General features: G+C 37.3%; 1 protein-coding gene across 6 annotated transcripts in view; it reads right to left on the minus strand.

Annotated features, from left to right (window-relative positions):
• Positions 1-13970, minus strand: part of CBLB (Cbl proto-oncogene B) — a 136112-nt gene that overhangs the window by 55453 nt on the left and 66689 nt on the right. For all 6 annotated transcript variants that reach the window (XM_064467902.1, XM_064467870.1, XM_064467878.1 and 3 more), the window contains exon 4: positions 11696-11842. In XM_064467902.1, the coding sequence (XP_064323972.1) occupies positions 11696-11842 (147 nt within the window). The remainder of the gene's footprint in view (positions 1-11695; positions 11843-13970) is intronic.

Consider the following 13970-nt stretch of genomic DNA (forward strand, 5'->3'; position numbering starts at 1 on the left):
GAGTGGAAATAAATTTAGTAAAAACACATATTTAAAATTTGATACCTTAATTAGACATCAGAACTGGACTTTTAAAGAAGTGGAACATTAATTTGGTTTCTCTACAGACAAAAAAAAAAACCCCAAAGAATCAAGTTTTCTGAAAGCAGGCCAAGCAAATGAAAGAACAGTTTACCTTCCGTTAAACACGGTCAAACAATGTGTTATTTATTTTACAATGATAAATATTCAAGCTTCCTTAGGAGAACAACAAAAAGAACACTGCAGAAGCTGAAATATCCTACTAAGCAGGTGTAGCAACCAACCTCACACCCTCTCAAAGATAAAGGACCAGCTCTGTGCTTGGTAAAGAACTTTCTTCACTGCCTCTCTTCTCAGAATGATAAGCATCAATTTAGTATCTAGTGCGATGACATTTTTTATAGCTAAAGGTCATAAACACTGGTCAAGTAATGTGAGAGCAATGAACCAGATACCACCAACAGTGGTCCAAGGCCTGTCATAGCCCATGACGGTTACAAGAATATTAGAAGACACATCATCTCAGATCTTTACCTTCACACATTCTGGCAGGACGGGGACTATTTTCAGACAGTAGTCAATGTGGGAGAAGGTGGGAAATCAGAATAGAAGGAAACTAAAATTATCCTCTCTAATACAAAGCCACGTTCTGTCAAATTCAGTTTCTATTTGTATAGTTATAGTTAATGCTAATTATTTATTTTGTCAACCAAGTGTTTGTATTTGGAATCTGACATAAGGCTGATCACTTGAAAGTGGTCTATTTTATCACTCTCAGAACTATGAGAAATTTTTCAATAAAAGCAATTCCTCTTCTCATGTCAATAGGGTCAAATCCAAGTTTTTCGAAGCCATAACACCTTCTCTTAAAAAAGTTCTGCCTCACACTGAGAGCAGATTATATGATATTTTAAAACCATTTTAATTAACCAAAATATAATCAACATATAACTATCAACCAATTTATAACTATTTTCAGGACCTAACAAAATCTCACACATTTATAGTAATATTTTGTTAATAACTGCTAAAACAAAAGACACAAGCCTCAAACTCACCGACAATTCTTGCCATTTTTATTAGTTCTCATTGCCTTGTTTTTATAAAAGCCAACATTATTTTATTCCAGTTTTTCTATTTTCTTATGTAGAAATGTATATTATTTAGTAGTACAGTACTGTGGGTAGTCGGAAAAAAAAAAAAAAGACCAACTGTATTAAGTTGGTCTTAGATATTAGACCATCTTAGATAAATAGATATTATGCAGTTAACCTAAATAAAAACAAGTAGTAAATTGAAGGACAACACTAAAGACACACTCCTGTATTTCTACTGCATCAGGCATTCACTACACTTGTAAGCACAAAGAAATCTACTTGTTACTTGGAGGCTTATATTGAAAAAGTCATAAATGATAAAATGTGAAGTTTAATAGATCTCAGCAGATACTTTCATCTGTGTACGAAAAACAGGAAACCACAAAGAGCTGAAGAGAGATACCACATCAGATGCCATTTAAGAAAGAATCCACATCAAGTTTTGATTATGGTAAAGAGAGAATGAAATGTTGCACTAAGTTCAGAGAACAAAGTTGGAAAATGTCAGTGCTTTTGTGGTGTTAAAGGTGTCTTAGTTCAAGTGCCTACTGCTTATCTAGTTCCTGTAACCATGGCTCTGCAATGTTTTCTGATTCTCTTTGTAAACCACCGTAAATGGCTACAGCACTGGGACTGTGCTGAAATGGGGTTAGAAAAGTTTGGTTGTTTTTGTTTGGGCTTTTTTTTTTTTTTCTTTCTCTTTTTTGGAGTGGAAGGCATTGTGTGGGGATTTTGTTTGTTTGTTTCAGGTTTTTTTTTAAAGGGTTAAGACAATAACCCTTAAATAAAAACCAACAGAGAATCTATCAGGAATTATTATAGCCATACTACACCTTAAAAATTGCATTTTCATGGCTCACCTGAAACAGTTTCACGAAAACATGTTCATTAGGTGCAATTAATAAGTAGGATCTTTTGCTTTCTATTCACTAACAGCCTGCACCTCCAAAGCACCACCAGCAACAGAGAAAACAAACATAAGCCTTCAGGAGAATATGTTTTCAGAGCTCTGTTGGCTAGTACTTTGGCTAAGACAGAAACCAGATGTTGGGAAATGAGCGATTAGCTAATAAAATAACATCTAATGTTATTTTTGGGGACCTCTCTGGGAACAAGTGTCTGAAAAAGTGGTGGCCCCAATTTAAAATTCACTAATTTCAGCAGATTTTTTTTTTTTCTGCAGATTTGTGGAATAGGCCTTTTACCTTCTGCTTTCTTAAATAAAGGTGAAAATTGGTTGTGGAAACATGTTAACTCCTATTTCTTAGTAGCTACATTTACACAACTATCATTCCTAAGTACTCTGAAACAGCACCAGCCAGGAATCATTCCTCCCCCAGTATCTCCCTCCAGTTTATATACACAAATTGCTGCGCTATTTTGAGACCTTGCAGACAGCACACGCTCACTCAAAATGAGGGTGTTACCAAGTCTTCACAAGGTGAAGAATTCTGCAACATCGTCTCCTCCTGCTCCTACAGCACTGAAATCTGGTGACCTTTGAGGCACACTGAGAAAGACCTTCCGCTGGCAGAGATCTAGAAGGGGGTCACGCAGAATGCCTCCCACGGCAATGGGGGCAAGGGAAGGTGAAAGCAGTTTTCATAGACAACTGGCAAGTTGAGTTTCTATTTGAATTAACATTTTGCTGCTGTTGCTTTCTTGTGTTTTAGGGGATATACAGCCTTTGAAGGCACCCTTTCATTATTCAAATCTGAAGAGTTATTTTAATTTTTGGGGAGATGGCAAGGGCAGTGGGAGGGCGAAGGGAACAGGACCAATAAAGCCAAGGTTGAGATTGGGACTGTCCTAGTTAACAGCATGCTTATATTGTTGTTTAAATATATATTTCTAAACAGACAAAAGAATTATTGCCTTTATAGAAAAAAAAAAAAAGATCCTGTTTGTAATGAAATATTGCCTGCAGCATTCAGCTCCTGAACCACAGAAGGTGTCTCCTATAAATATTTTCAGTGATCTTTGTCCTTCTAATACTTGTTACATCATGCCCTAATGATACCCTGCACTAGAGGCTGGCAGCTATTCTTCACATGCCTCACGCTATTAGGCTGACCTGTGGACGCTTGTCTAGGAGGAGATGAGTTAGTCAGCTCTGCTACAGCTCATCAGAAAGATGTGATTTGACATCCCAGTAACATCAGTTCCCTATAGAATTATGCTGAGGAAGCAGAGTGTCTCAGTACTTCAGGTATTTAATTGTAGTTATGTAAGCTACTCCTTGGAGCAAAGCACGCATGACTCCAGCTGAGACAATGTTCTGCAGAGTACCTCACGTGAGAGGACGGTACTACGCAGTACTTCCTCATAGTGATCTCCCTCAAATGTTTGATGCCCGAAGTTAAGAGCCTACAACACGTGAACACATTATGAACAGATACACCCAAGGCTTTGGTAACAGTTTCTCTTTTTATAATACAATTTGGGGAAAATAACAGGACACTGGAGTAACACAAAAGTATCTGACTACATTACATGTGCATACTGTTATTGTACTACATGTTACTTTATTATGACCTTCAATTAGTTCAAAATCTTCAGAGAAGTAATTTTAGAAGGAAACAAAAATGAGAAGGAAGCTGAAACGCACACCTTAGTAGAAAAAGCTTATGGAGGACCTTTTACAAGGAAAACCTAATTTCCATCTGCCAAACTTTTTGGAAACTATTAATCCCCGCAGCGTCTTTGTATTGCCTTTCCCCATCATTTGAGTAGAAGTAAGCCCACAGAAATTTAAGGAAAGAAACCACAAAAATAAAAAAAATGATCCTGAATAATTTTTCCTGACGAGACTTTCTGTGCACATCTTCTCTCTCTCAAATCAACAAAACTACCTGTATCTTGGCATTTAGCTTCGGGCTGTCTTCTTAGTTGAGAGTTCTGTCAAAAACCCTAAAATAAGCCATTTCGCCCCCAAGCCTCTCAAAATGACACCACCACTCCACATTTCTTCTGCAATAGTAACATTAGTAAGCATATTTGAAGAATGATGAATTTAAAATGTTCTGATCAAAGTATAAGCTTTTTAAAAAGACTTTTACATAGGATGGTATCTATTTACTATTACTGACACATGTCAAAGGGAAGTGTCACCATATAATCTCAAATACAGTGTTTTAAACACCACCCACACAACTTCCATATGCCTAAAAGAGAAGGATTCGTGTCCAGCATGTGATTTTCAAGCAACTTAGCAGAGGAATTTAGTTCCTCCCTTCCCTTCTGCCCTGATCATGTGCACGTAGGATTTCCTTAAACTCCGTGAATGTTGCTGCATTATTAAAAAGCAAAAGATACTAAAATAAACCTGGAGAGGAAGCAAATATTTTCTGAGCATGCGGAGTACAGCACTTCGGTAGAACTGCAGAGATAGCCTGGAATGTCAAGTGACACTGCTCCCATTTGAACCAGAGCAGACCACAGGTATGTCTAGGAAGGTAAACACGTACCTGTGTAACTTACACTTACAGTGAACATTTTTGCCTACAAGAGGCTCTCTCAAATGTCGCCAGAAAACATAACATGGAAAGAGCATTACTGTATCCAGAGCAAACTCAAAAATATTCAAGCAAATACTGACCCAGATAGAAACAACATTCTTTGCAAGTCTGTAGTGAGCAATGTGGATTTTGGTTTATCATCACTGAAGAGAGCATTTTCTTAAGACTGCTGCTTCAGTTTTATGTGAGAGGCCACATGTTTTCATTGCTTCTGAACTACCGAGCAAACAACTGACACACAGAAGGCTTGAGAAGTTCAGTCCTAAGGGAAAAAAGGAATTCTGCCATATCGTGCCAGTACAATCGTTAAACAGTGACATCATGCAGAACAAATATAGATAAAACTAACATGAGAAAAGAAGGTAAAAAGAGAGAAAATGAGCCTTATGAAACAGGGGAAATACACCCCCAAAAATATCCATTTCCAAAGCCACATAACTGGACATTGCTGGAGACAGCAAGTTAGCACTTCCTTAAGGGATGCAGGAAGCCTCCCTGAAGGGATATACTTATCTATATGTTTCCAACTTTGATGTCTAACCACAAATCCAAAGCACACCCATGCTTTTTGCACATCCTTTTACACTTAAAACACTGCCTCTCCTGCCTATCCATTGAGAATCTGTTCTCCTGTCTCACAACCTTGTGTGCCAACTATTAACAACGTTCTTCTCTCCAACCTTTGTACATGCAATTTTACCTTATTTTTAACCACCCTGAATGTGAAGACCATTGTCCTTCTCTGTTTTTTAATCATATCTTGCAACTTTCCATTGACTAGCTCTTCTCTATAATATTATCTATCTTCTCGTTCAAACTTGTTTATCTCGCATTTGTACAAAAAAGATCTAGCAAGGTTTATGTCTCACTAGCACCCAGGGAATGGTGCCTTCTGCCCCTAGCTCAAGTTTTTAAACAAGGTTACCAATAAGCCCATTTCCCATGCTGCTGATCAGCCAAGGCGGGGATGGTCTTCTAAAAGCCCCATTCCTTGTTTACTTCCTTCTCTTTAAAAGTTCCTGTTGCCAAAACACCTGTCATGATGGTGATAAAGGCTATGGCACTCAGATCACTGCCTCTTCCTCTTTCACCTCTTTATCTTTGGCTTCCCTTTACACATCAGTTCATACCCAGATTTAAAGCTCTCTGGGAGAGGACCACCTCTTCAGTCCGTATTTTTACAGTGTTCAGGCAACAGTAGGGCTCTTGGACACTGTCAGCAGCAAGAACAGGAAGTCAAGTAATAAATTAAGGGGATCAACAACATATTAAAACCCAGTTTATCTGAGGTCTCACTTTCTGACAGCTAAATGCTTTCAAGTTAAGTCACGCATTGTGGTGTGTCTGTTTTACTACTTCTTCTCTGAACCTGAGCCACAGAGGCTATGTCTGTTCTAACCTGAGCCAAAAAGCACTGACCACACCAGACCTACAACCACTCAAAATTTAGAATATTAATCTGAAATACCCTGTTTAACTGCTACTGAGCAATCAATAGCTACATTTCTTCCCTAAATTCCAGTTAAAAATAAATACATTTCAGGCCTTAGCTGGGGAAAAAAAAAAAGTATCAGAGCATTAAAATAGTAATGTATTTGACCCTAGCAGTGAAAGAATTTCTATTTCTTCAGAAAATAAAAGGGGAGGAGAAATCAATTTATCTGACAACAATAACACAAATGCTTTCAAATTTTTAAGGTTTCACAATGAAGAGTAAAACCTTAAAAGTTAAAATAAAAGGCAGAACTATGGAGAATTGAAGATCTAAGAACATTGACATTTCACTGCCCATTCATTCTGCAACACGAAGACAGCCACAAATCTCAAATTTCAATAGTTACAAAGCCCTGCATGACTTCAATGTAGCTTTCAAATTCAGAGGCTGGAAAGATCTGTTAGGTCATACCGCCCACTCCCCTCCTCAGTTCAGGATCGCTCCCAGTGGTATTTTGCACATTTTTGCTCAGAACAGAAAACTAGTAAAAGATGTAAGGTGATATTAAAATGAGTGAGGAACTGGGGAAATTAACATCAAGCACTATACAGTGATAAAAACGCAGGTAATGAAGAAGCTATCAGATTATGCCTTATATGCGTATTTACAACCCACTGGGGGTTACCAACATATCCGTAAACAAATGTAACTGCTGATTACATGCCATACAACTTCACAGTTCCATTTAACATTACTGTTTAGCTGTACATTTAACTATCATTTGCTTCAACACAACTATAATGGTAAACCATGGGTGAAGATTCACTCCACTAAAATTCCACTTGCTCCAGTAACTGTATTCCAGTAGTACAAAATCAAAAATCACACCTTCTCAATTTCACCTGCTCTTTCTTGGTACAGATCTTAACCTAAAATCTTGACCTTGACCATGGTATAAAGCTTGTGTCAATTTATTCCTTAGTTCTTTGTCAGCCAGCTCTTTTATTTTCTTTAAGAGGCTCTCTTCCTCCTCATAGTCTGTGAATATGCCAGAGAGCTCCATTCTCAGCCTACTCCAGTCATTCAGCCTTTGGAAAGTTCTTACTCATTCCTGATTTTTATTTTCATAAAGCAAATCCAAAGTTCCTTCTATTCCCCTCATTTCCCTGATAGCTTTTCTGTCAGCTTCCTTGACAAAGTTAATACACCAAAACCACCCTGGGCCTTCTAATTTGACACTGCTGACATCCTCATCTACCCCTAACTTGGATACATATTTTACTTTGCCCTTGCAGAGAAAACAATTCCTCCATTGCTTCCTTTGCCATATTGCTATTGCCCGTATTCTCCTTCAAAATCTCATTATCCACACCTTGATTTATCACTTCTCCCTATACACTCCCAAACCCCACATTAGCCTCTCCAGATCCCTTCCAAACATTGCATCACTTCCAAGGTTTGCCCTTCTCCTCTGAAACATGCAATACAGGAAAACCTCACAATTGCAAGGGCTCTGACTATTTACTCCTTTTGCACTCTGCCTATGTGAGGACTGATGATTCCCATTATCAACGTACCTGCTGCTCTCACAAGCACCATAGCATTCTCTCCCATCCAAGCTTCTCTAGCTACTGAGATTATCTTGAAGTTTTGTAGAGGTGTACCAGAAATGCAAAAGTTGAGGAGGTACATGAACATGTGAAGTTACCTCAGCGCATTGCTCTGATGGAGCCATTCAGATTGCTTGCTGAGTTCTACTTCTGTGTTTTCTACAGATATTCGAAGAGCAGCTAGATGTGTGATCATCTAAGACTTGAAACAGTTAGCCTAGCCATTCGTTTTGCTAATGAGTTTGAAGTAACACGAGCATACACCTGACTAACTTTAAACACAAAAAGAATGACGGCATCCTATGATACTTACTAATAATGGGATGAATAAACTTAGTTACAGCTGCACAATTTTGCTGCAAGTGTTCAGACAGACAAATGTAACCAACCAAATTAGAAGGTCCCCATTCATTGGGGAAGAGCAGTGAAAGAAATCAGATATACACTTTTTTCTTTTATTCTTCTTTTTTTTTTTTTAACTACAAACTGGGCTCTTTGAAATTGCATCTTTTGGATTTTATTCCTCAGCAAATTATAATATATAGCTTTCTGCAAGCAGAAGTGTAGGTCGCATTTTCAAAAATTGAAAGCCAAAGAGTCGACTTAAAAATGTAAATGGCTACTGACTTCCTTCTTGCTCTTTAGAGTATTTAAAATTAAAAAAGAAAAAAAAAAATGACATTTTAGAAATCGAGGCAGAAAATGGATTATATAAAAGCTTCCAATTCATTATGTGTAGAAACAGGAAGATTATTTTTATGATACTATTATGCTGAAAAAAAATCATAAATTAATCTAATAGTTCCAATTCCCTCCTTCCAATGAGATCAAACAATGCAACAGAAGTATTTCTTGTACTACAGTTTACCCATCAGAAGCTCAGACACAGCACAACTTACTTTTTATTTATGCTCTAACCTTGATCAGCATTACTTAGTGACCTCAAAGTAAGGGCTGCTTTTTGCAAACAAGTGAAGAGTCCAGGCTTGCCCTATAAAACAGAGATGCAGCCAGGGAACACACAATACAGTTCCTCCCTGCGCTCCTTCACTGCACTGCATACCTAACCAGAGTTGGAGGTTTCAGATAGTCCCAGGGGCCTATCTTTAGGTGGTCGGGTTAGAAACAGGTTTTTGTTTCAGATCAGTTGCCTGCAACACCCAAAATCTTTATGCAGGCTCTGCTTCTAGGGAAGTGATACTAGCATATTTGCAAACTAATTTGTCATAACAGGCCCATTGTAAAAGATGTGGCTCACAGGCATACCTGCCATATATTTCTAAATGGATTAGAAAATAATTAATGTTTTAAAAGCTTCAGGCATTTTGTTTAATGAAGAGATTAAACATAATGCCAAATAAACCTTTTTCTCATCTGTTCATTTGACATACATGCTGTTACATGTTTCACAGTTAGTTAAGCCCAATTAACTAAACCTGAGATAATGGCAAGGCTGCCAAGAACAGATCAACTGTTCACTGCTTAGAAGACAGGTAACTAGAACAGCTTTGGTTTATTATAACAGAGCTAGGAACACTAATAGCAGTGGTTGTTTACCTAGTCTGAAAGTAAAGCACCTGACAAGACAGAACTAAAAAAACTTCCAGGCTATACTAGATGACCAAGGTTACATATGTAATTAACTGGACATCCCCAAACTGCCTTGATTCCTAGGCATTTTAGGGTTTTTTGTGCATGGACACTTTAACAAAAAAACCCACAAACACCCCACACGCCAGAAAAACAAACACACACACCCCTTTAAAGTACATATGGGTGGAGAGGGGAGGAGGTCAGAGGGTTAGTATAGAGATATCATATTTAAAGTTGCATTTTATGAAGAAATTCACATAAGTGTGTGTGTGTGGGGGGAACCAAATCCTAAAAAAGGGCATGGCAAGAGACCTGGGGCCCTGACAAGGATTAGAAAGAAGCGCTCCAGGGGATGAGTCAGGAGAGCGAAGAGTCAAGTGTGAACAACAGAAAGACATGGATAGAGCTACCTTGTTCAGATGGACCGAGGCAGCTGAAAAATTCTTTTTACCAACCTTGTTCTGATGAAAACTTATTAATAGGTTACAGTTTCCTACCATATGACACCTCAAGTACCTATCTATTGTGCCATCTCCCACATGAAACTGGCAAGACCATTGGAAGGAAACGTGAAGGGAAGCACTTGAATCTCACACGGAAAGTACAAGTTAGTAGAGAAATACAGAGAGGAACACGATAGTGAATAGGGAAGCTGATGAAACTGGTTAAGATGAAATGATAGAAAGAAACAGCAGCTGGCAGAAGATGAGATCTGTAAATCCCAATGACAGAAATGCAATCTGTGATCAAGGCAGCTGGTAAAGGTCATTCAAGGACAGAGACCAACAGAAGATTCTATAAGAAAAGGACCATGAGGAGATTTAAATTCTGAGACTTGCTAAGCAAAAGGCAGAAAGAGGGGAAGAGAAAACAGAAACACTGATCAAAGACGATCATTAGTCATTTTTTCAAAGCTCCTCTTTTTGACTGACATGTTTTGTAAAAGCCTTATCTGATAGAGACCTCTACATCATGTAAACGAATGCTTCATATAAAGTTATCTGAACTTTTGTAGGTGTTTTGAAGATCATATTCACATTAAAATGGGTAACACAAAAGATGGTCAGATTCGTTTCCTCTAACAAAAAGAAGATTGATATAGCAAACTGACCACACTCTAACATTATCTACATGGGAAAGAAATTTGTTAGAAGACTGAAGTTACCAGGTAACATTATAATGAAACCAGAAAGCTGGAAGCTAGCAGTTAATGTGTTTAGACTAGCACCAAAAAAAAAAAAAAAAAAAAGAAAAAAGAAAAAGAAAAAAAAAAGGGAAGTGAAACTGTTGTAAATTCACACTGAACAAAATTAATTTGCAAAAGTGCCAACCTACTATGCTGGTATTCTAAGTAAAGAATTGAAGACTTATTTTAAAGAGCTGCCCTTGCTCAGAAAACGTAACAGATTGCTGCAGGAATTGTTCTGTGACTTGCTATGGCCTACATTGTGCCAGATATCAGACCTGATGACCATAATGACTGCTAAATTACACTGTAAAATATACAAACCTCTTGCATCCTCCCTCTTATGTCACTGTTATGTTAATGAACATTCCATAAGAGAAAGTGATGAAGCTATGCATCTTCTATGAGCCTGTATCTGTATCATAAATGAAATTGTTTCCCAGAAACAAACAAAAAACCCCACACCCGCCTGCTTTTACATTTTCAATATTGCATTTGCTATAAGGATTTAATCACGTATCTACAAGTCACACTTAGCATTCTTTTTATGACCCATTCTTGAACAATAAGTTTCTCCAAAACCTGTTTTTGATTAAGCCTTCCAACATATCTCCAGTTATTCTATCTCTTTCTGTAACAGAACTTGAGCAAAAGGAAGCATTAGTCCCCCGTGACTACGTTATAGCTAGCACAGTTGTAGGAAAGAAAAAGCTTTGAAAATAACAGATAAAAACATAATTTCAATTACTTAAAAGCCACTAAATATTGTAGTAGTTATGAAGTTAAAGATGGGATAAGGAAACATACTGTCCATGAGACCAGTATAAAGTTACTAATTCAGGTGCTAGAGTTATTATTTGTAGAATATATATTAAAAAATATGAAAGGACATGATTTGCCATGTACATTATGAAAACAATGTACTATCTTCACCCTAGAATGGAACTAATAAACTTCATGCAATGTAGTCTAATTTATGATTGAATGTAAGTGCCCTTGATAGACCTGCCCATACATTTTCATTCATTCTTTGAGGAAATTACAACATTGAAAAAAAAAATTGTTAATAATGAATTTAGCAATTTGAGCCAATTTTAAAACTTGGAACATGAAATTACTTTTTAAATGCCCACCCATATACTTAGAACCATTATTTGGATTTTTGAAAATATAATTTTTTTTTTCATGCTTATGATTAGAAAGATTTAAGGATTTTGCAAAATGTTAGTACTTACTTATCTCCAAAGAATTTTCTCCAGAAGTCTGCAGCATCAGCTTTGGTGATACGAAAGTTATCACCCTGGAATTGGCCATTTGGAAAAATAGCCTTGATTTCTGCTAGCATGTGGCTGAAGATGAGGGACAGCTTTGTTAGGTTTCTCCTGCAGAAATAATAGGGGGAAAAAAAAGTCACATCAAATCCTTAAAATTGAATAAATTGAATCAATCTTTCAGTATCTCATACATCCTGCATATTTGTGTAATAATCGCACAAGAAAAACACTGTTTTCTAATGAAAACACATCAAAGAAATACAAATCAGTAGTTTGAGTCTCCATGCACTTCTGAGGATGAATTTATCATAAGTCTCCAGGAATATAAAATAATTTGTTCAGCAACAGAACAGATTTGTCAACTGCATATTCCAGATACATTTCTGATCCCCATAAAGGTCAAGTTTGTGCATTTCTATTTCATTTAATCATTGCTGAAGCTGGAATTTATACTAATTAGACAGCTAATATATTAAAAAAAAAAAAACCAAAACCAACCAAAAAACAACAAACCCCCCAAAAAACCAAACACCACCAACCTTACCCCCCAAAAAACAACCACACCAAAAAGCTCAAAATATAATTTTATATGTGACATCAAACCTATTTCAGTCCAGGTTTCTAGAAGAATAAAACACAGCACAGGACTAGGTTTGTTCTTTTTTCCTATGACATTTTTATTCTTTTTATACTTTCCAGCTTGCCCTTACTGCAGCTACTTCCTATTCCCTTTTAAAATGCCTTCTCTTCAGTTAAAACTCGCTGTCAGTTTTCTGTGACATATCAGAAACAACAAAAACAAAAACAAAAAAAATCAAACTTCTCTGCTATCATCTCACTTCCATAAGCTTTCCAGATTTGTATCAGTTAATCAAGAACTATTTAGTTTTTTGCACAGAAACCCCATTTAGTATAGTGCAAAGAGCATAGAATCCTTAAATGCAAATAACCCTTTTGTATGGAAAAATGTGTGGGAGACGGTGGAAAGAGGAAAGAGAAGAGTGAAGTTGTCTTAATGAGAGTTTCCTTCTGGAGATTCCTTACATAATCCTTGCAGTAAAAAAGGGTATTTTCCCACCTGATATATGAAAAAGAGACCACCCAGAGGTGCAGCAGATTCTGATGAAGAATTTGTATTCTTATGTATTTTAATGAGTTAGAAGTGTCACCTGTCAAGCCCATCCATCTCACACAAGCTCAGGCACTACTTAATAATGCCTCAAATAAGTTAATGAAAAACACCCTAAAATGCTTATCAATCATGTAATGCATAACTGCTTACAGAGAGTATTTTAAATAAATTCAAACTTATTTCTAAGTCCCTAGCCACATGAAAAGAGTAAGATAGATCTTTACACATGCATACCAAGTAGCTTTCAGAATGCTCAACAGCTCAAAAAAAACAGTTGAACAGATTTCCTGGGGTCTTCCTAAAAGAACACTCAACTTAGTACTGAAGCAGTAATTATTTTAACTAAATTTGTGAACAACTTATGATAGAGATTCCTATGGAAGCTGTGTTGCAGATTTTACTATAGGTTTTGCTACCAGGAAAACTATGACAAAGATTGTTTTAAATTACTTATGCTTTCAAAATAACTAACAAACAAACCCACCCCTGATGAATACATGCTCCCTCCCCTCAAGATTCAGAATGGCTGTAGTACTCATTCTTTCAGAGTCCTTTAATTCCTACAGTATAATCAGATGTCTATAATTATGATGCCCAACTGTTCCTTATTTTCTGCATTTGTTCCTTGCTATCCCCCTTCCTATTTCCTTTATACTTTAATTACATATACGTGTTCCTCATTATTTTCACTCCTCAGAACTCAAGTCTGATGCAGAGAGCAAGCAACAGCTATTTTAATGTGGCTTCCGCAGCCTGCCTAGACCCAAGATTAAGCAAGAAGCCTTCTGTACTCAGGACAGCTGGGAACATGAGTCAGTGCAAGTTTGAACAGAGCTCTCCCTTGCCTGGTACACCATATACCTGCCTACATTAGCAACGTACTGTGCTGCAGGGGTTCTTTTCAGGTACAAATTTACCTAGTGAGCTCGTTGGAGTCTTGAGGCTTGAGTCCTGTAGTGAACTAAGGGATGCAGTCATCTACAGGCGGCATCTGGGGCACTTCCTTGCCTAGAGGGAGAGTGTGTGTGTGTCCGCATGCACACGTCCATGCACAGGCATCGCCTGTTTGGTACAGCTACACACTATGTGACCAGAACCAACAAC

Source organism: Phalacrocorax carbo, chromosome 1 (assembly GCF_963921805.1).
Source record: "Phalacrocorax carbo chromosome 1, bPhaCar2.1, whole genome shotgun sequence".
NCBI classification, from domain to species: Eukaryota; Metazoa; Chordata; class Aves; order Suliformes; family Phalacrocoracidae; genus Phalacrocorax; species Phalacrocorax carbo.